The sequence below is a fragment of the Beta vulgaris genome, chromosome 1 (assembly GCF_026745355.1).
Source record: "Beta vulgaris subsp. vulgaris cultivar EL10 chromosome 1, EL10.2, whole genome shotgun sequence".
Taxonomy (NCBI): Eukaryota; Viridiplantae; Streptophyta; class Magnoliopsida; order Caryophyllales; family Amaranthaceae; genus Beta; species Beta vulgaris.
Window position 1 is genome coordinate 47,371,847 of NC_079202.1, and position 21,117 is coordinate 47,392,963.

The 21,117-nt window shown below is 33.8% G+C and overlaps 1 protein-coding gene across 1 annotated transcript in view; it reads right to left on the reverse strand.

The window, feature by feature from the left end:
- LOC104892067 (UDP-glycosyltransferase 85A2) overlaps window positions 1–8,102 on the reverse strand; it is a 67,317-nt gene extending 59,215 nt beyond the window's left edge. The window contains exons 1-2 of the mRNA XM_010677888.4: window positions 7,539–8,102; window positions 4–487 (exon numbers count right to left, since the gene is read on the reverse strand). Coding sequence (XP_010676190.3) covers window positions 4–487; window positions 7,539–8,049 — 995 coding nt within the window. The 5' untranslated portion in view covers window positions 8,050–8,102. The remainder of the gene's footprint in view (window positions 1–3; window positions 488–7,538) is intronic.
- Between the last annotated feature and the right edge of the window lie 13,015 nt (window positions 8,103–21,117).

Sequence of the window (21,117 nt, forward strand, 5' to 3'; positions counted from 1 at the left end):
GGCCGGGTTATCCACAAGAATGGTTGATTGCTATTAGCAAGTCCCCATGCAAATTCTACCAACTGATCATTAGTCATGACAGTAATGCTTCCGAAATTGACATACACAACCGAGTTTGGCGCATGAGAATCAAGCCATTCAATGCAAGTTGAATCCTCCTTCCATAAGCTTGGATTGATTGTTGTAGCTTCCTCCTCTTTGGCCTCGATTGAGTCGAGGAGGAGCATTAAGGGTCCAAGAGTAAAAAGGGGAGGGAAATCATGAGCTAGAGCTTGGAGGATTTCGTGATCTAAGGCATCAAATGAGTTGAAGAGGATGGCCGAAGCACGTTTTGCGCTAGGGATTTCTCTTTGGAGGCGATTGAGCATAATTTCGTTTGGATTTGTGGTCCTAATAAAACTTGGCATGTACTTTACTTGAATGTTTTTCATGCATGGAACCCAGTCTAAGACCACGTCAAGATCACCATTTGTCAAGAAATTTTCATCTGCATTAGAAAAATCAATCGGTTACCATATTTTATGCTAGAATATTGAAGAAAGACATGAAGTATGCTTGTATATAGAACTATGTTTCAAATTTGTAGATACTCAAAAAAAGAAGATCAAACCAGATCCTAAAAGCAATATCTTGTTTCTTACATCCCCGGTCTGTGTTTAATATTTGCATTATATATGTAGATTGACAATTCTAGTTAGGAAACATTTACCTGCCGCCTTCTCTCTCCTATTTTTCTCTCTTCTCTCTTCTCTCTTCTCTCTCCTCTCTCCTCTCTCCTCTCTCCTCTCTCCTCTCTCCTCTCCTATAAAACCCTAATTTTCAACCTAGGGGCTGCCACCACCCTTTTGAGCGGTGGTAAACCCCTTTTTCTCCTTTTGTTACTAGTTTTTTTTTATGTTTATGTTTTTAATAAATTTCAGTCTTTTTCTAATAGAGAGTTTTTCTACCCATATATTGGGTTATATCTACTCATACATTGGGTTTTATCTTTGTCCATGTGAGAGTTTGGAGATTTTGTTTTTGAGTTTTTGTGTAATTCAAGATGTTGATTTGTTGATCGAAATTTATGCAGAGTTGCAACAGATGTCAAGACTTCATTTACAATCAATTGAATTAAATCAAGTTCTACTTCAAAACTACAAAAGATCGACAGACCCCTTGCAGAAGACTGCATCAGACATCGATGTGAAAGACGAGGGTTTTCAAAAGTGTTAGATCTACTCAACGATCATAGTTTTGTCATATTAGAATTGTATTTATTTCATTTTGATATATATTTGTTTAGTTTCTACTTTTATTGTAAATGTAGTATGACTTTGAATCAATGAGTTAATGTTAATTTCAAAAAAAAAAATATTAGTTAGAAAGATATTAGAAAAGATAATGAACAAATTAGTCAGGATAATTTTTTTTGAATAGAATTAGTTAGTATAATTTAAAACTTAACCTTTTTACTTACTAGTGTTTGATCTATTATGAATAATTTGTTCATTTACCGTATCTAAACTCATCTTCAAATTGTTTGGTTGGCTTACATATGTAAGATCTAGCAATATCTCCACGCGATACGTGCAACATGATATTAATATTAATAGTAACATTAAAAAGTGTAAAAAAAGCTAACTTAATAGTGTAATATTTACGGTAAATATTAATGAGCGTTATGATTTTTTATTTGCATTTCTAGTATAAATAGTAATGTTTTCCAAAAAGGACTAAGTCGATGTAGGATACGTTATCTTGTAGTTGGTAGAATATTCAACAACTATCCTTTTAAACAATGATCTAGATTAATATTATTTATTTATTTAAAAATACATATATTTTATAAGCGTATTTTATGAGTAATAGTGCAATTTAGTTTCACTGGGTATTAGAGGTTTTTAGGCATACTATGGTGAGTAGTGTTTCAATAAAAATAATAAGTTATAAATTGATATTATCTGATGATGTATATTTATATTTTTAGTTATTTATTATCCCAACTAATTGTAATACCCAAAAAATTATAAAAATAAATATTCTCTAACTAATTAGGTTTTAATTCTTTTACGGGTTGCTAATGCAGTTTTATTTGAAATCGTTATTGCAACTGAAAGTTTAGATAGTAACAATCTCTATGGATCTTTTTTTTATAATTGTTTGAAATTTGATTTAGTCATCAATTTACATTCAATTGTGATTTTCCTTTTACATATTTTTATGTATTCTTTTTGGTAATAATGCAAAACTTTCTTTATTATTTTTGTGAGATTAATGGTATATAAGTATTTTCAAGAGGGTACATCATAGCTCCCCCTTGGCTTATATAATAGAAATTAAAACAGGAGATCTAGAATAATTTAAGGTTATGATATTAGCTCAAAGTAAAAGGGGGATTTTTTTAATCACATTTTTGTAAGGTTGTCTCATTTTTTTACTTTTATATACAAGTTTGCCACCGTAATGTGTATTGTACATATATTTCTTGTGTAAGGTACGAAGACAGAAGGTTAGGAGACCCTCTGCATGAGGGGAGCATCAACCCAATTTGTTACAATAATGGCTTCTAAGGCCGAATGAGTACAAATTTGAAAAGAGAGTTCGTTTTGTAAAAGGTGGCCGACATTTGCAATCCAATCTGCTGCTTTGTTTACTTCCCGGTAGATATGTCGGATAGTCAAGCAACAGAAGTTTTGAAGTAGAGCTTCGATGTCTGCCACAATATGTTAAATTGGCCATGGTGCAGTCCACGTACATTTGATGGAGTTGATGACTAGTAAATTATCACATTATATTGGATGTTTTGTATGCGTTGCACCAGAGTTGTACGGATGCCAATATGGAGTGTCATGGCTTTGGCCATGAAGACTTGACACGTGCCGAAATTTGTTGTGGTAGCAGTGAGTAGGGTTTCCTATTGGTCTATGATAATATTACCATTCGTTGTTGAGTTGTTACACACTGAACCGTCAAAGTTAAGCTTGATAAAGTTTGGAGGAGTGCGTTCCCAAGAAACTAGAATGGATGAAGGTGATGCCTGATTAGAATGTTTGTGGATGGATGAGGAGGAGAGAGGTGAAAATTTGGAGAGGCAGTTTTCCACTCCATTCCTGGTAATCCATTCCGAGAAAAGAAATTTTTCCTTGTGGAAAATCCTATGAATGTTTAGTGTAGCATTATTTAAGATGATGTCCTCTCGTTATTTTCAATTACTCCATGTCAAAAATATAAGCCTGGTATTGACTAGATTATCAATTCTTAATTTTTCTAATGTAGTAAAGAAGTTACGTTGGTTGAAATTGCATTGTCCAAATAGATGGCTTATCGATTTTTCCCGGACATTGCAAAGGGCACACTAGTCGAAAGGAAGGGTATTTCTCTTGGTTAAAGTAGCTCTAGCGTCCAGGCTATTATGACAAGTTTGCCATAAGAACAACTTTAATTTAGGTGGGATATCAATTTTCCATAGCCACCTAAATGGCCAAGGATTTTCTGATGTGGGTATAATATGAGCAAGCTAATTTGCAGAATTGACGGTGAACTTTCCTGAGGAGCTTGGTCCCCAAATTAGTTCATTTGGAATTGGGTTGACAGAGATGGGAATGCCTCTTATGGTTGCAATAATAGAGTTTGGTAGTAGCCTTTGTAGTTTTATTATTTCCCAAGTTCGGTTGGATAATATGAACTCTTGTGCCCGAAGGTTTGGGTCAATTTGAGATGGTTGGAGATTGAGCTTCTTTAGAAAATTTTCTGGAAAGCACCAATTATGAAGCCAGAAGAAGATTTGCATTCCATCTTCAATTTTCCATCTAATCCCTTTTTGAAGAAGGGAACGGTGTGTCAAATTTTATTTTTCCAAATTATGGAATCTTGAGGTTTTGGGGAGCTAGTGAAAAGAGACTGATCTTTTAGGTATTTGGTTTTCATTAACTTTACCCAAAAATTATCCGAATCCGTTAATAATTTCCAACCTAATTTTGCAATGAAAGCTTTGTTCATGGGTAGAGTTTTCCTTATTCCCAGTCCACCAAGGGATTTGGGGGTGCAAATTTTGTCCCAACTCACAAGAGGAGTTGAATTTTTGTCCTTATTTTATCTCCAAAAGAATTTACTAGGTAAACTATCAATTGGTTTTTGCAATATTTGACGGAAAATATTTGACGGAAGCATGGTAGAGGCGGCGGTGTAGGAAGTCAGGTCATCGAGGTTACTTTGAATAAGAGCGAGTCTTCCTGCTTTAGACAAAAAGTCTGATTCCCGTTGATTGATGCATTGGTAAGTTTTTTGTATTAGGGCACCCAAGGCAGAGTTTGTAGGGCGGAAAGAACTGAAGAATATCCCTAAGTAACGTCCCAAATGGGAGTCGGGTAACATGTTAAAATGACTTGCAAGTGTAGCTCTCCACGAAGCACATACTTTTTAGAGAAAATAATAGAAGACTTGTGGAGGTTGACTAGTTGTCCGGAAAGGTTGCAGAAGTTGTGGAGTACCAATTTCTGGTTTGAACAAGCTATGGTTGATGCTCTAAAAAACAGTAGGCTATTATCTGCAAATTAGACATGAGGCAAGGTATTGTGGGGGTTCTGGGGTGTAGCTTGAAACCGATACCCGTATTCTCGTTAATAGATTCGAGGGATAGTTTTCGGATAAGGACTTTCACACAAGAATGAACAGGTGTGACGAAAGAGGGACCCCTTGCCTTAGTACTTGGGATGGCCGGAACCATTGAGAAGGATAAACATTTACTTTAATGGAACATGAGACATTTGTGACATGATGTTGATAACTTGTTACCAGGACCGTCTTGAAAATTCTGGGGCACGATTCTAACATGATGATTGGGCCCTAACTTATAGAAAATAAAGATGGAAGGTTAGAGTTCTAAAGATGAAAAGTTGAAAATCTAAAGATAAATCATTGACAAATTTATTAAGGGCCGAAAACAAGGGTGATTTCTTCAAATATGAAGTATAATTTTCAAAATAATATATTTTGGAGCCTTTATAATTTTGGAGACCCTGTGCTGTTGGGTTCATTACACACCCTCATCTACTCCTCTGCTTGTTGCTTTTTTTTGTCAAAATACAAGTACTTTTGTGGCCATGAGAATTTATGATATCCTTCCTAGTTTCTATCAAAAGAAATGTCTTACGCTCCCCACTCCCTCTCCATCCAACTTTCAAATGATCTAATCCACTTACTTGGGTTGGGGTGACCTTCGAGAAATTTCGATGCAAAATTATTCAAAGTGAACAAAGAAAAGAATGACAAAAATATCTAGAGATGGCCAACAGTGCGGGTCCATCCAGCCCAGCCCACCTCGTGGGCCGCGTGGGTCGAGCCCGCAAAAAGTCCGATCCAGTCCAGCTCGAACTGTGAAATTAGTGGGTGGGTCGTGGGCCAGATTTCTTAAGCCCAGCCCACTAAAGCCCGCTACTAAAACCGCTCAGCCCGGACCACAAAACTGGTTCAGCCCGACCCATGAACCGGACCAACCCAGTCCAAGTAAATATTGAACCAAATTGTGTATATTTTAATCAAGTTGTATATATTTTAAACAAATTGCATATATTATAATTCAATCAAATTTTAAATAATGAAATTATTCATTAATATTAATAATTGTATATATTTTAATTCATTTTACAGATTTTATGTAACAATAATGAATAATTTCGAAAAAAAAAATTCTCATGCCGGCCCGCCAGCCCACCTAGACCCAAGAACCGTGAGAACCGCTTCATGAACCGTGAAAACCGGTAACAGACCGTTATAGGCCAAAACTTTTCAGCCCGCGAACCAACTCGCCCAACCCATGAATTTCACAGTCCGATCATGGGCCGTGAAATCTCAATCCAGCCCATTACGGTCCACGATCCGGACTGCCCAACCTGCACCAGTGGCCATCACTATTAAAATATCTAATCCACTAATACTCCACTAACTCTTAGGAAGAAACGACGGTCAAACTCACTCGAGTTAAGAGAGGGAAAGCCCAAGCGTCTATCTATAACAAATAGACCCAGTTTACTATTTTTGTTTTAATTTCTTTTGGTTTCCTGAAGTCAAGCCAAACGCTTAGAGCATGAGCAACGGGGTTGGTTTTGGTTGGTCTAGCAAAAAGTAAAGCTAGCTTTACTTAGCTTTAACATTGGAGCAATTGGCCCTTGGAGTTGGTTGGTCTGGAATTCTAGACCAACCATGCCTTGGATGGTGTGCATAACAACAAACGGGGTGTTGCCATATGTATCAATATTGCTTTATTGTTGCTGTTTTTTTTTTTTACAAGATTGTTTTTTTGTTTTAAAGTAAATAAAATCAGCTTATATTAATTAATTGAGCCTAAATTTGATATATTTTATCATATTTTTTCACAACCTACTTTTCTTTCTAATAACTTTCTCCTACGTAAAATTATTCAAAATGTATATAAATTAATTAATATATCACTAATTAAAACATGAATAAAAATTATCTACTCTATATAAGAATAAGAACATTTTCAATAGGAAAGAGAGTATATGAAAGCCAAGTAGAACTAGTCTAGCCATTGTGAGAAAAAAAAGATGAGTTGGTGGGAAGTTAGTGGGATGTGAGGTATAAGAAGGAGGAAAGGAGAGAGAATGGAAAAACTACAAAGACCAACAAAAACCCACCCACCCATTGTAGATGCTCTTATGGGCTGGCTACAATTCCTTTAATGATATAAAGGGCTGAGCTCTCCCTCGTTTCAGAAAAAACAATTAAATAGCCAGATTTGAAATATTTTCTATATTTTCTCAACTAAAACACTTGGACCCATTATATATCAGAAAAAATAAGTTCAGATCAGATCAGATATGTTCAGATTAGAAAATTTCAGGTGAACTAAACATACCCATAATCATAGAGTATCTAATTAGATACCATCATCTAAAATACATGGATTAAAATCGTAGTATATTCCTGGACCTTTTGTTGAAAAGTATCTGATTATGAACTAGCTCAAAACCATAAATATAAAATTTAAAAAAAAAATGAAAAGACTAGCTCACAAAAAGAACTTAATATTTAGATATAATTTGACATTAAAGGTACTAGCGCAAAAAGGTTTACGTTTGAGTTAGTTTTTGATAAAAATAAATTTATTTACTGAAGATTGTCAAAGAAGTACATATTCTTTAAGTTTACAAGTAGAATTTTCACTTTTCAGTGTAGAATGCTAAACATTAATTAAAATCAAAGAAAACTTAATTTTATCATATTATCAATTTACACCATATTTTTGTCTTAGAAAAAAAATTTTGATATATGCAATTCTTAGGGTTGCAAATAAGCATCAAATACTTTATATAATACTGTAGTATTAATTTGGAAATTTATAACATAAACAAGCATCAATTAATATAATTTATGTTAGCTTAATGTTTAATTTTTATTTTTTTTGCTTAATATTTAGGACTGCATATATCACTTTCCTAAACAAAATTATACCTTACTTCTTTTTTAATGTGGATCATTCGTACCTTTTGGTTATGTTCAAACAAATTCTAATAAATCAGATTAAACGGGACTACCTTTGAAGGGAGTAATTCCCAACTCAACGAGCTTGGGAAACTGAGTATAAGCCAAGAAACCGCAAGGGCTAGCAGTATACTGCAACACTTCAGGGATGCCTAGCTCCTCAGCCGCATCAAGCGTAAAATACATAGCCGCATCCGCCACTATACAGCTCACTTGGGGCACATCACCCGACTCATTCAGTCGGTTGATGAGCTCCTTGAAGGGTCCGAGGGAACGGTACTCTGTGGAGATACAAAGCGAAGGGATGTCCTGCGTGGCGTTAGCGTCTTCAGTGCACGGCATCCCATCGGATATGGCCTCGAACCGAAAGGTTGGGAGGCCAGCGAGGGCATCAGGCCCTCGCGATCGTAGGAGACGGTTGTAGTTATATTCTGTGTGCACGAAGGTGATGTGGAAGCCTTGAGAGTGGAGGAGTTTGGCTAGTTTTAGCAAGGGATTTATGTGGCCTTGTGCTGGGTATGGTATGCATACAGCATGTGGTTTTTGCTCCTGTGCTGAATCCATTACACTTCTCTCTGTTCTTTTTTTTTTCTTTTTTCCCTTTGAAAGTGCGGGTGGGTAATACGAACTTATAACAATCTATATAATCTATACAAATATATTAAAAGGTAGGTGTGCATGATAATGTATACATGCTACGTAGCACCTCTGTTACTCTACTAAAATTATCTTGCAACAAGGTTTGAACTCGCGATCTCTTGCTATTATACATGACACAATTACCATCTCAACCAACTTTTAGTTATGTTTTGAGTGTCTACATTATTATATTTGTACTTTTTATACATTGAGTTTTTCTTAATACATTTTAATGGAAATGGAAAAAAAATGCGTATCAAGTTCGGAAAACAATACCAACCCGGGGCAACGCCCGAGCTCAACTACTAGTAAATATATTAAAAGACGATCCTAAGCAATGAACGGTGCCACATAGCGCTCTCCTTATGGGCATTTTACTTTATGTAATCCATGTACAATAAAAAAAAATTAGAAATTACATATATAGGATTTGATCCCGTGACCTCAAGTTCATATACTAAAGCTTTAACCACTAGACCATATTGTATTTAGTATTAACATTTTAAAGTACAATATTTATAAAAGAAATTTTTCCTTACCCAGGACATAATCCGGACCTGATAACTAGTTTAAGTATCTAAAAATCGTGGTTAATTAGGTCTGTGGGCCGACAAACTTTTCGAGTCCGATTTGAAATTTTATAACCTAGCATAGATATAAGAAAGTTCAACTCGAAAAGCTCGTGTAGAGGCTTGATATAATTTGTCACCAAATGTATTTTGCATAACATAGATTTTAGCTAGATATAATGGTAAGAATATTCACAACATCGTATAGGAGGTTAAAAGAAAGAGAAATATTATGATTTGAAATCTTAAGTTGTAAGATAAGTTGAACTTATAAATTTGTGGAGAAGATTCGGTTCAAGTTCAAGTTCGAGTGCAAGTGCTACGAATGAGTCGAAAACTCTCAGTTCAAGTTCAGATCAACTCGTTAACTCCGTTACCTTTGACAAGACAACGACAACAAAAATATCATAGACTTATAAACTTGTGGTTCTAGTTTATAAATTTTGTGGTGTTAGGGAGCAACTAAGCACAATGCAATGATGACATGAGATTCAATCTAAAATCTTGGATATCATTCTCCTTATCATTTACTAATTAGATTCGTTCATAGATAAATAAGAGTGTTTTTTACCTGAATAATCCAAAATTGAACTGAACTTATTGGACCCGATTGAACATGAGTGGAACTCATTGAACCTGATTGAAACTTATCGACCTGAGTGAAACTTATTGAACCTGATTGGAACTTATTTGACCTTATTTAATAAAAAAAATTGATGAGTAATAACATAAATATTACCCCTAACATAAATATTACTCCTCAAATTTAAGTATAACATAATAATCATTAAAATGTATCCTTCAACAAAAATAGTAATTATTAGTTATCTCTTATGATCAACATTTTAGGAAAAAAGATAATATTTATATGCTTGCTTATACACAACTTTCACCACTAATATATCTAAAATCTAATAGTGTTTGATTTCATAAAGCACTAGCAGGAAATCATTGAATAACATTTATATCTTTCATTGTTATTAGTAATGAAAACATGTTATATCTAGTTATTTAAAGACACGTTGCAAAATATTATAATTATGATGATTATTATTGTTAACTTTATATGATCATGATTATAGTATTTTTTTAATAATAACATAATCAACCAACAGTAATATGAGTAATAAAATAATAAATAATAATACAAATATAATATTATATAATCATAACAGTACTTTAATTAAATTTTTTAATAATAATATATTAGTTAATCGTAATATGAATAATAAAGTAATAGACAATATGACAAATATAATACGACATAATAATCATAGTGTTACTTTAATTAAAATTTAATTCAAACTTATTGATCATTAACTATTTAGACCTTATCGGAATTTATTGGAACTTATTGTCCTTATTGGACCTGATTAAAATTTATCTAAACCGAAACTTAATTTATTAAATGAAGAGAACGCACCTTAAGTCGGTGAACATGTAGGAATAATTTGTAGTTATACACAACATCTTGAATAAACACAGAAGTACCGACCATAATTTCATACTATTATATATTGATTATTATTAAGTTAATTAACACCCAAACGCCAAAAGTATGTAGGACGGTAGGAGTAACATCTAATGGAACTGTTAAACTTTTATATAATTGAACTCTTTTAGGCTATGTTCAGTTCACCTTATTTTTGCTTATTTGTGATCAGATTAGATCAGAAAAAATAGGTTCAGATCAGTTCAGTTCAGATCAGATCATGCTTATATTTAAAAACTCATTATTACTATTAAATATCTTTCGTTACAGTTATTAAAAATTATAATAATTGAATATTAATAAATTACTCATTGAGTCGAATCAAACAACACCCCACATGAATATATTTTTTCTTATATATTGAGAAAATAAAATCTAAAAGATTCTCTCTAATTGTGAATATTGTCAAGATTCTAAGTGAGAAAGATAAAAAAATATAAAGGGAGTATTATTATTTACTAGTACATTTGTTCAAAAGGATTATTATTGTTATTATTGTACTTATTAATTATTAATATTGGTAATTTTTATTAATCTTGTTGTTATTATAAAGTCATTGTTATCATTATTGTAAGTTATTTTGTTGTTATTAAATAATAGAAAATTAAAAGCCACGTGTTAAGAACATAAGATTGACGCAAAAAAAATATGATAGCTCAAATTCATGACAACGAAACTACTAAGTTCGGATTACATTCAAAATAAGCTAAGTGCGAGATACAAATTACAAATTTAGATTCGGTATACCTCTTCCTACCGAATTCCAAATCTCTCTAGCTATTTGAAGTTGCACGTTATTATTTATTTCTAGCTGCGCAAGTCATAGTTTTTGTATATCTTATTTTATTTTATATATAAAAAAAAGAGTTGAGTCTGTCGACTTTTCAAGTGTGAAACAGTTTTTTTAAGGGAAAGTGTGAAACATTGTAATAAGTGCTCTTATAAATTACTGACTTGGATTATATAATTATTTTTAGTAATAATTATTATTATGTATTATAATTATTGTTGTTGTTCTTATAATAATGATAATAATAATTATTATTATTCTTAATAATAAAAGTTGTGTAAAAGTTGTAATAGAAATAAAATGATAATGATAGTAATACTATAAATAAGATTTTATAATGTACTCTTTCCGTTTCCTAAAGATCTTCCTTGTTACTGTTCCTACAGATACCAAGGAGGATCTATTTGTGTGGGTGTGGGGTGAGTAAAGTATGAGAGAGAAATGGGTTAAGATAGATAAACAAATAAAAAGGGGTTAAAGTAGGAGAGAGAAAAGGAGTAAAATTGAATTAATAATGTAATGGTGGACCATATGATAGGGACATGAGAGGGTAAAAAGAGGGAAAAAATTCCAAATAAGAAATAAAGTAAAAGAGGGAAGATCTTTTGGAAACGCACTTAAACGAAAAGAGAGAAGATCTTTAGGAAACGGAGGGAGTATCTATATGATACTATAAAGCAATAAGGATTTGCTTATGTGTCAATAGCAAATTGAATTGCTGATGTGTCAATCCTTTGTAATATCTTTTACAATTATTTGCCACATGTATTTGTCTCTACATATTTCTGTTATGCATTACTTTTTTTAGGCATATAATTGGAAAGCTATCTAAGAAAGTTCTCTGTTATGGAATGTAAATCAACTAAATTTTAGGAATTGATTGCTATTAATTAGTAATTACTTATGCATCATAAAACTGCCAAAAAAAATATATCTCCTAAATCCGATATTTTAGGTACTAATTAAAAAAAATCATATCCCCTAAATACAGTATTTTAGAAACTAATTAAAAATTCATATCCCACATGACAAATTCTATCTTTTTCCATCTCAATTTGAACATCTAGAAAGTGAATCATCATCTTCATATAAAAAAACTTATGTAGCTAACATCTGAATATCACACATCCAACGTCAATGGATAAAAACACAATCAAATTCACTTTTTCTCCATTTTCGAAAATATCAAGTGTGTTCGATGAATCTGTGGTCAAACTTTTTGGATAACTTTTTTCGAATAAATCCGGTATTGAACGAGAACTTTTTTCTTTAATAACATAAGATTCGATTGATCGAATGAAACAATTTTTCTAATAAATCTCCATTTTATTTAAATATGATATTGCCCAAATTCAGGAGAAAGATTCAATTAAATATAACAATTTCTAGCTATGTTTTAAATCTCCAGTTTTGGTTTGTAATTTGCACGGGTGTAGTTAGCCATATCAAGAGTTACCAGCATTAGGGTTTGAAATTTTATTTGTGATAAAGATCACGGGATCTCAAGACAACAAAAGTGTGGGGGTGAGAGGGACTGTGGAAAGTAGGGACGGCAAAAAGTGGGAAAAGAAGTGGTTGCATGATTGAATCCCAATAATGGAGCGAACTGTGATTTTAATTGGTCCTCAATGTGAAGCAACGGGTAGAGCAAAGACTTTTTCAGTCAACATCGCACGATATATTAATTACATCAGTCACTGAAAGCATGGATTATAAGTCAGTTTTAAAATATTCCTCATAAACTGTTGTATAATATGAGCACTATAAGAGGGGGGGTGAATTATAGTGAGAGAATAAGCACTACTTTTTGCGGAATTAAAAGTAAACTTGGGAACAAACAATGGGAACACGAGAGATTTTACGAGGAAAAACTTCCTAGGCCTAGTAGGAAGAAACAACCTCGACCACAAGGGATTTTAAACAACTTTCCACTATAATAGGCCAAAACAACTCTGATTACAACCTATTACTTTTCTCTCGATTCTCAACTTAAGTCACTCAACTCAAGTTCCCAACGATAGTTCCCAACAACTGACGTTTTCTCTCAAACTTCACTCGAAGTTCCTTTCTCTTTCTCTTTCTCTTTCTCTTGCTTCACTCAAAGCTTTCTCACACTTACAAGAGTTCACTCAAACCCTTTTCCCCAAAAATACACTTTGTAAAACAATGGAAGAGTAATGAAAACTCGATTAATGTAAGTATGAATTCTCTTAAGGAAAGGCACTGACACTTTAGATAACTTAAGACAAATTAACTAAGTCAGACACAATTTTTCTCAATGAATTAGGCGCCTATTTATAGACTTTAAGACAAGACATGATTTCCACTAACTTAGACCATTATCACATGTTCTCCATGATTTCTAATTAATTTAATTAAATTATATTATTCTAAGTCATGTACATCATCCACTAATCCATTACTTCATTCATAGAAGCAGTAACAAATACGTGGTTTTGCAAACTTGGAGAATAATTAATCTTATTTAATTTAATTAAATACTTGGAGGATAATTAACTTAGCCACTAAATCCACTAACTCCATAAACATGAAGCAGTAAATCATTTAGGCGTGTAAGCTAGAATTTAGGAAATAAATAAATAAAAATCCTTTAGCTAGTTTTTAGGAAAAAATCTTTTTCAAAATCTTTTAAAAAACCGGAAAACAGTTTTTTATTTCAAAAATCCGAAACTTTAAAAACCGGAAATATATATTTTTCGAAAACTAAATCTTTTAAATAAAATATAAAAGATAAAATATATATTTTAAAAAGATAAGATTTGAAAATCAGAATTTTAAAATCAGAAAATCTATTTAAAATCTTTTCCTAACAAACTTAAACTAACTTCCTAAAATTATGGATCTTAGTCAAATTATCCCTAAAAACTCTAACAACTATATTGGGCACACAAATACTTAGGCGCACAATATTAGTCACTTAGAGTTCCTAAATTAGTTTTAAATCTTGTTCCCTAATTATTAAGTCTTGTTCCTAAGCCTTGTTCCTATAGTGCCAGGTCTGTTCCTTTCATGGGAACAGAACCAAGTTCCCCCACGAACTTAATAAAGCTATTACTCAACCTTAACAAGAAGATTAATAAATACCCTAATGTATTCTAATCTTCATTCCATGCTTGATTCTTCATTTCTCGAACATCTTTACTTCGATCTTGATTAATTCTCCGCTTTAATCTTCAATCAAGTATTCTCTTAGCTCGAGCATGAATTACCTTGCAACAACATAATAAAATATACTATGTCTTTTGTGGTTAGGTCATCTTCAAAACTCAAGGGTCAACAATTTCCCCCTTTTTGAAGATGGCAACAAAAGGCATATACTAAAAAATAATATATAAGTCATATAAAAATAATTTTAACAAAGTATGTAACCAAGTTAAATTAATATTATAGACTCGTTATTTTATTTTGTAAGGCGAAATATGAGAACATAATTCATGACAAAAAAAATTTACTCTGATTTGCCTTATCTTTCCCCCTTTGGCATCTTCAAAAACATAGTCCACGATTTCAAAAAGATGAATATTATTCACTAAACACATCACACCACCAAACTTGTAAGAAATAAGTTGGTTAGTATAAGCAAATAAAGCATTCAACTCTCAAAAACCGCAATCCAAGAATATTAGCCATTCATTTAGACGCACACATGCAAAAAGATCAAACTTAGAATTAAGCAAACCAAGAAGTTCCATTGTAGCATGATTAAAGGAGAAGGATAGAAAAGACAAATATTAAACAAAGTTCATGTTCCCACACAAAATAAAACAAGCTAAATGAGAAAATTTATGTTTAGGAGAGGGAGGTTGTTCTACTTCTTCCACCACATCATGAAGCTTTGCCATCACTTCTTGATGATTTTCGGCCAATGTATCATTTCCCTTGAGCACAATTTCTTCCAACTTCAACAATCTGAGTTCATAGCTTGAATGAGGAAGAAAGTTCACCAAGCCGAGCCATATCTTGTTGTCCATCCAAGGCTTTGTCAACTTTGCTCATAACCCCTTTTACCAACCCATTTAAATCCTTAGCTTCCGTAGCAAACTCCATCATTGCTTCCGAATGACCCATAACCAAGGAAAACAAAGAATCCAACCTTCTAGCATGAGCTAGAGTATATGTAGAACCAATGGTAGGATTTTGAGAAGCGAGGGAGCTTGAGAAGGCTTGGGAGTTGCGGTTTGTTCCTTAGGTTTGGGAACAGCAGGTTGTTCCTCTAGAATGGGAACACCAACTGTTTCCTTAGCTTTAGGAACAGAACAGGAGGGTTTTGAGGTAGAGGGAGGGATAGTTACATCTTGTGGTGCTAGGGTAGAGGGTGAGGCAGATTTTTGTGGAGATGGAGGAAAAGGAGGATTGGTTTCCATGGGAACAGGAGTCGGTTCCCTAGAAGGAGGTAGGTTAGATTCATAATCTTCCCTATCAATCACCTTTACTTCATCTTCCTCACAACTTTCTTCGGCATCAAGAATAGGAAAATTAAGCACTTTCATATTTTGAACCCTTTGACTAGCTCTAGTGCTCTTCATAACCGGTTTACCACCTCATCAACCACCTTCTTCCCTTTCTTTTTAGTTTCTTCTTTTTCTTTTTCAATTTTCTTTTCTTTTTATTTTTCTTTTCTTTTTCTTTTTCGATTTTCTTCTCTTCAACTTCTTTTTCTTCTTCTTCTTCTTCCACTTCATCATCCACATCATCATCATCCTCATCATCATCATCAAGATTAGCACGTCCCTTAATAACTTCTCCATTCACAACACAAACATTTAAGTTATTCAAGGCACGCACATTCAACATATTTCCCGTGGACACATTTATGGACTGAGTTCCCGAAATTTTCACTTTAAACTTAAGTAGAATTTCGGTTACTAAGGCTCCATAGCCAACAACAAATCCATTTTCAATGCAATGACTCAAATGTTGAATCATTAAGGAAGGAAAGTTTATGTGTTTGTGAGAAGCAAGACAATGAATGTAAATTAAATCCAACATGCTAACTTGAGCACGTTTGGAAAGCGAGGAAAAAAGCTTTCTTGAGGATGTGAAACAAAATTTTGTGATAAGGGGAAAGAAGATTATGTCAAGAAATGTTTTTCCCTTTTGACCCCATACTTAACAATCAATTGATCAAAGGAAATGTCCGAAAATGGATAGGAACCACGTTGTTTCTTGAAATAACATCTGTTCCTCTCACGGGAACACCAAGCAGTTTTTAGCATTAAAATCAATTTGAGTTCCTTTCACCAAGGTGGAACAATTTCCTTCTTCATCCATGGAAAAGTTTTCACAAAATTCGTCCATCAATTTAGGAATCAAACTATTTCCATAACATTTCACAAAAAGATTTTCCCAACCTTGAAACTTAATCATATTAAGTAATTGACGAAAGTTTACTCTTTTGCACCAAGAAACATCAATAAAAAGTCCATGCACATACCTAGTTGCCGTGGAATTTTTTCGAACAACCGAGTTGTTCCTCTCTCGGGAACATCTGATTCCCCCTCACTGTTGCATGAGCTTCTTCAACCTCCATTTCAACCGATTCTTCTTGTTTCTTCCTTTTCCTTAGAATTCTTGATGAAGAATTTGGAGAAATATCCATGGGTGTTGGTGATTCAATTTTAGAGGATGAAGGAGAGGGTTTTTCGGCTTTGTGGGAGGAGAGAGAGTGATGAGTGTTTTTGGTAGTCATATTTTGTGGAGTAATTTTCGGTTTTATGAGAAGGAAGGAAAAAAATTTGTTTTGTTTGAAGGAAAGAATAATGCAAACCCGTGTATTTACACGTTTTAAAAAAAACTTAAAAAATATCTTCAACTAACTTGAGAGATATAAGGAAAAAATCAGATTTTTAGGAGATAAAATCTGAACAGATATTTTTGGTTTTTCGAATTTTGAAAAGAAAAAAATCTAACTCTAATACGCTGGGAATTGGGAACAGCGTTTGGGAACAGTGAATGGAACAATGAAATTTTGCTACTTTGGAACTCCATTAATTCTTTTAATCCTTTGTTATCACTTAAGGCATAGAATTGTCCTATGAACAATAAGGGGAATATTATTGGACATTGGTGAGCAGTTTTCAGACATTTTTACTTATACATATGAAATAATCATATAAGAATTGTGATGTATTTAAGCAAATAAAAACATCAAAAATGCACATCAAGACATAATGCCAAAGAATTAACACAAAGGGGAATAATGTAGCAATCATTTCAATTTATTAAGCCAAGTTCAAGTCTCAATTTCTCAAACCTATCTCTATTTAAGGGTTTGTCAAGATATCTGCAATTTGACGTTCAGTCTCACAGAATTCCATTTTAATAAGACCCTTTTCAACATTATCTTTCAGAAAGTGATGCCTAATATGGATGTGTTTGACTCTTGAATGGTGTACGGGATCTTTAGAAATACTAATAGCACTAGTATTATCACAATAGATGGGAACACATTCAAAGTAGATTCCATAGTCACGTAGTTGTTGTTTTATCCATAGCATTTGGGAACAACATGCTGCTGCTGCAACATATTCAGCCTCTGCTGTAGATAAAGCAACTGTGTTTTGCTTCTTGGTGCTCCAAGAAACTAAACTATGACTAAGGAACTGAACCATACCTGATGTACTCTTTCTATTGACCAGATCTCCTGCATAGTCAGCATCCGCAAATCCTTTCAATTCAAAGGTATCACTCCTCGAATAGAATAGGCTTAAATCATCTGTTCCCTTGAGGTATCTTAGGATTCTCTTCACAGCTGTGAGATGAGATTCCTTTGGATTGGCTTGAAACCTTGCACATAACCACACTGAAAGCAATATCAGGACGACTTGCAGTTAGATATAGTAATGAGCCAATCATACCTCGATATTTGGTTTGATCCACACTTGTTCCTATAGAATCTTCATCCAATCTGGTTGAGATTCCCATAGGTGTATGATTAACTTTGGATGCTTCCAAACCATACTTTTTCAATAGTTCCTTTATGTACTTTTGTTGATGGATGTAGATTCCTTCTTCTGTTTGCTTGATTTGCAACCCCAAGAAGAAGTTGAGCTCACCCATCATACTCATTTCAAATTCTTTACTCATGAGATTAGCAAAGTCCTTGCACAAAGATTCATTAGTAGCACCAAATATAATATCATCAACATATATTTGAACAACTAATAAATGTTTTCCTTTTGATTTTAAAAACAAGGTTCGATCCAATTTTCCTCTTTTAAACTCATTTTCAAGAAGGAACTTAGAAAGTCTTTCATACCATGCTCTTGGAGCTTGCTTTAACCCATAAAGAGCTTTGTCAAGCTTAAAGACATGATTAGGAAATTCTTTATTTTCAAAACCTGGAGGTTGTTCTACAAATACCTCCTCATTAAGATAACCATTTAGAAAAGCACATTTTACATCCATTTGATACAATTTGAAACCCATGAAGGCAGCAAAAGCTATGAAGATTCTAATTGCTTCCATCTTGCAACTGGAGCAAAAGTTTCTTCATAATCAATGCCTTCCTGTTGATTGTATCCTTTCACAACTAACCTGGCCTTGTTTCTTATGCTCATCTAATTTGTTTCGAAACACCCACTTTAAACCAATAACCTTGTTATGTTTAGGCTTAGGTTCAAGGTGCCAAACTTTGTTTCTTTCAAATTGATGAAGTTCATCCTGCATTGCTACGATCCAATCAGCATCAGTGAGAGCTTCTTCATGATTCCTAGGTTCCAACATAGAAAGAAAAGCATGAAAAGCACAAAAGTTTTTCAATTGAGATCTCGTTTGAGTTCCCTTATTTATGTCACTGATTATTAGTTCCACAGGATGGGAACGATGAGTTTTCCAAGGCTTTGGTTGGAAATCCTGGATGGAAACTTGGTTTCCTTGATCATCTTCATTTCCTGTACTTGGGAACCAGGTTCAACAATAGTGGATTCATTCACTAGTGCATCATCACTTAGTTCCTCTTCTTCCTCATTGGGAACAGGAACAGGATGTTGTTCCCTTGGCTTTGTTCCCATGACTTCGTCTTCCAAAGTCTCATCAATAAGACTTAGGTCTTTTGTCAATCCTATTTCGAAGTCATCTTCAACCTGTGTGCTTGCATCAAATTTATCTGTATGCACACTTTATTCTACACATATAGACCTTTTATTATACACTCTATAAGCCTTGCTACTAGAAGAATATCCTAAGAATATGTCTTCACTTCTAGCATCAAATTTTCCAATATTTTGTTTCCCATTATTATGAACAAAACATTTACATCCAAATGTTCTGAAATATGTAATATTGGGCTTTTTACCAAAATACACTCATAGGGCGTTTTATTTAATAAAGGTCTTACCATGGCTCGATTTATAATGTGACAAGCAGTATTCACAGCTTCTGCCCAAAAGTTTTTAGGAAGTCCACTAGCTATCAACATAGTCCTAGCCATCTCTTCTAGTGTTCTATTCTTCCTTTCAACAACCATTTTGTTGAGGTGTTCTAGGGGCTGAGAAATTGTGATCTAATCCATTGTCTCTGCTAAAGTCATCGAACTTATAATTTTCAAACTCTTTACCATGGTCGGATCTAAGGTGAAGTAACTTATGACCACTCAAATTTTGTACTTTCTTTGCAAAGACAAGGAACTCATCATAAGTCTCGTCCTTGCTAGAAAGAAAAATAACCCAAGTAAATCTAGAGAAGTCATCTACAATTACTACACATATTTCTTTCCACTTCTACTTTGTATCCTCATAGGTCCACATAAATCCATATGTATAACTCTAAAGGTCTTGTGGTACTCACCACTTTTTGGACTTGAAAGAGGACCTAACATGCTTGCCTTTTGCGCATGCATCACAACATGATCTAAATGAAACTTAGTAGAGGGTAAACCTAAAACTAGTTCTTTAGAACGCAGTTTGTCAAGCAAGGAAAAGCTAGCATGACCTAGACGCTTGTGCCATAGAATGAATCATCATCAATAACACTAAGGCATGTGAATTTGTTTTTGGGAACAAGGTTGAGATCCACAACATATGTGTTCCCTTTCCTTGTTCCTTCCAAAATGATATCCTTTGTGCTATTGTTGACTATCAAACATTTTTCACTATTAAACTTCACACAGTTCCCTCTATCACAGAATTGGGAACAAGTTATGCTTTAATCCATCAACTAGAAACACATTTTCTATGGAATGTGACGATGACTTACCAACTTTGCCCATGGCAACTATGTTACCTTTCTTGTTGTCACCAAAAGTCACACTTCCACCATTGTAGGCTGAGAGTGAGAGAAATCTTGATTTATCTCCAGTCATATGCTTAGAACAACCACTGTCTAGGTACCATGTGTTGTTCCCCCTCACTCCAACCTGCAAGAAAACTAATTGTTAGAGTTAGGAACCCAATCTTTCTTGGGTTCCTTTCCTTCAGGAACAATAGATTTCTTTTTCCAAATTACTTTACTTGTTTCCAAGTTATCATTGATGCGACCAAGTCTTTTAGGACAAGAGTTCCTAAAATGACCAGTGTTCCCACAAAACATACAAACTTTATCACTTGGTAAATCAACTCTCTTTTTAGGTTTTTCAAATTTCTTTTTGTGATTAAAACCAAGACCTTCAGTTCGTTTTGTTTGAGGATTCTCAATCCAGTTTGGAATAGGTAGCATTTTCTTTTCATTTCTCATTTGGTACAGTTCCCTTCCTTTGCCTTTTTCTTGTTCCCATTGGGGACAATCCTTGATGAAGTGCTCAGAACTGCCACACTTATGACAAACAAGTTTGTTAGAATATTTATTATTCTTACCTTTGTAGTCACCTTTCTTCATGTTCCTAAACATTCTTTTGAATTTTCGGACCATGAGAGCAGATTCTTCTTCATCTGTTTCTGAGCCTTCACTTTCATCAGCTTTTAAGGCAATCGACTTTTGCTTGGACATATCTCCATTCTCATTGTCCAATTGCAACTCATGAGTCATGAGGGAACCAGCAAGTTGTTCCAAATTGAACTTTGTAAAGTCCTTAGTTTCCTGCAAGGCAGTTACCTTAGCCATCCAACGATCCCTAGGAAGGCTCCTTAGGACCTTTCGTACCTGTTCCTCAGATGTAATCACTTTACCAAGAGATGTTAGCTCAT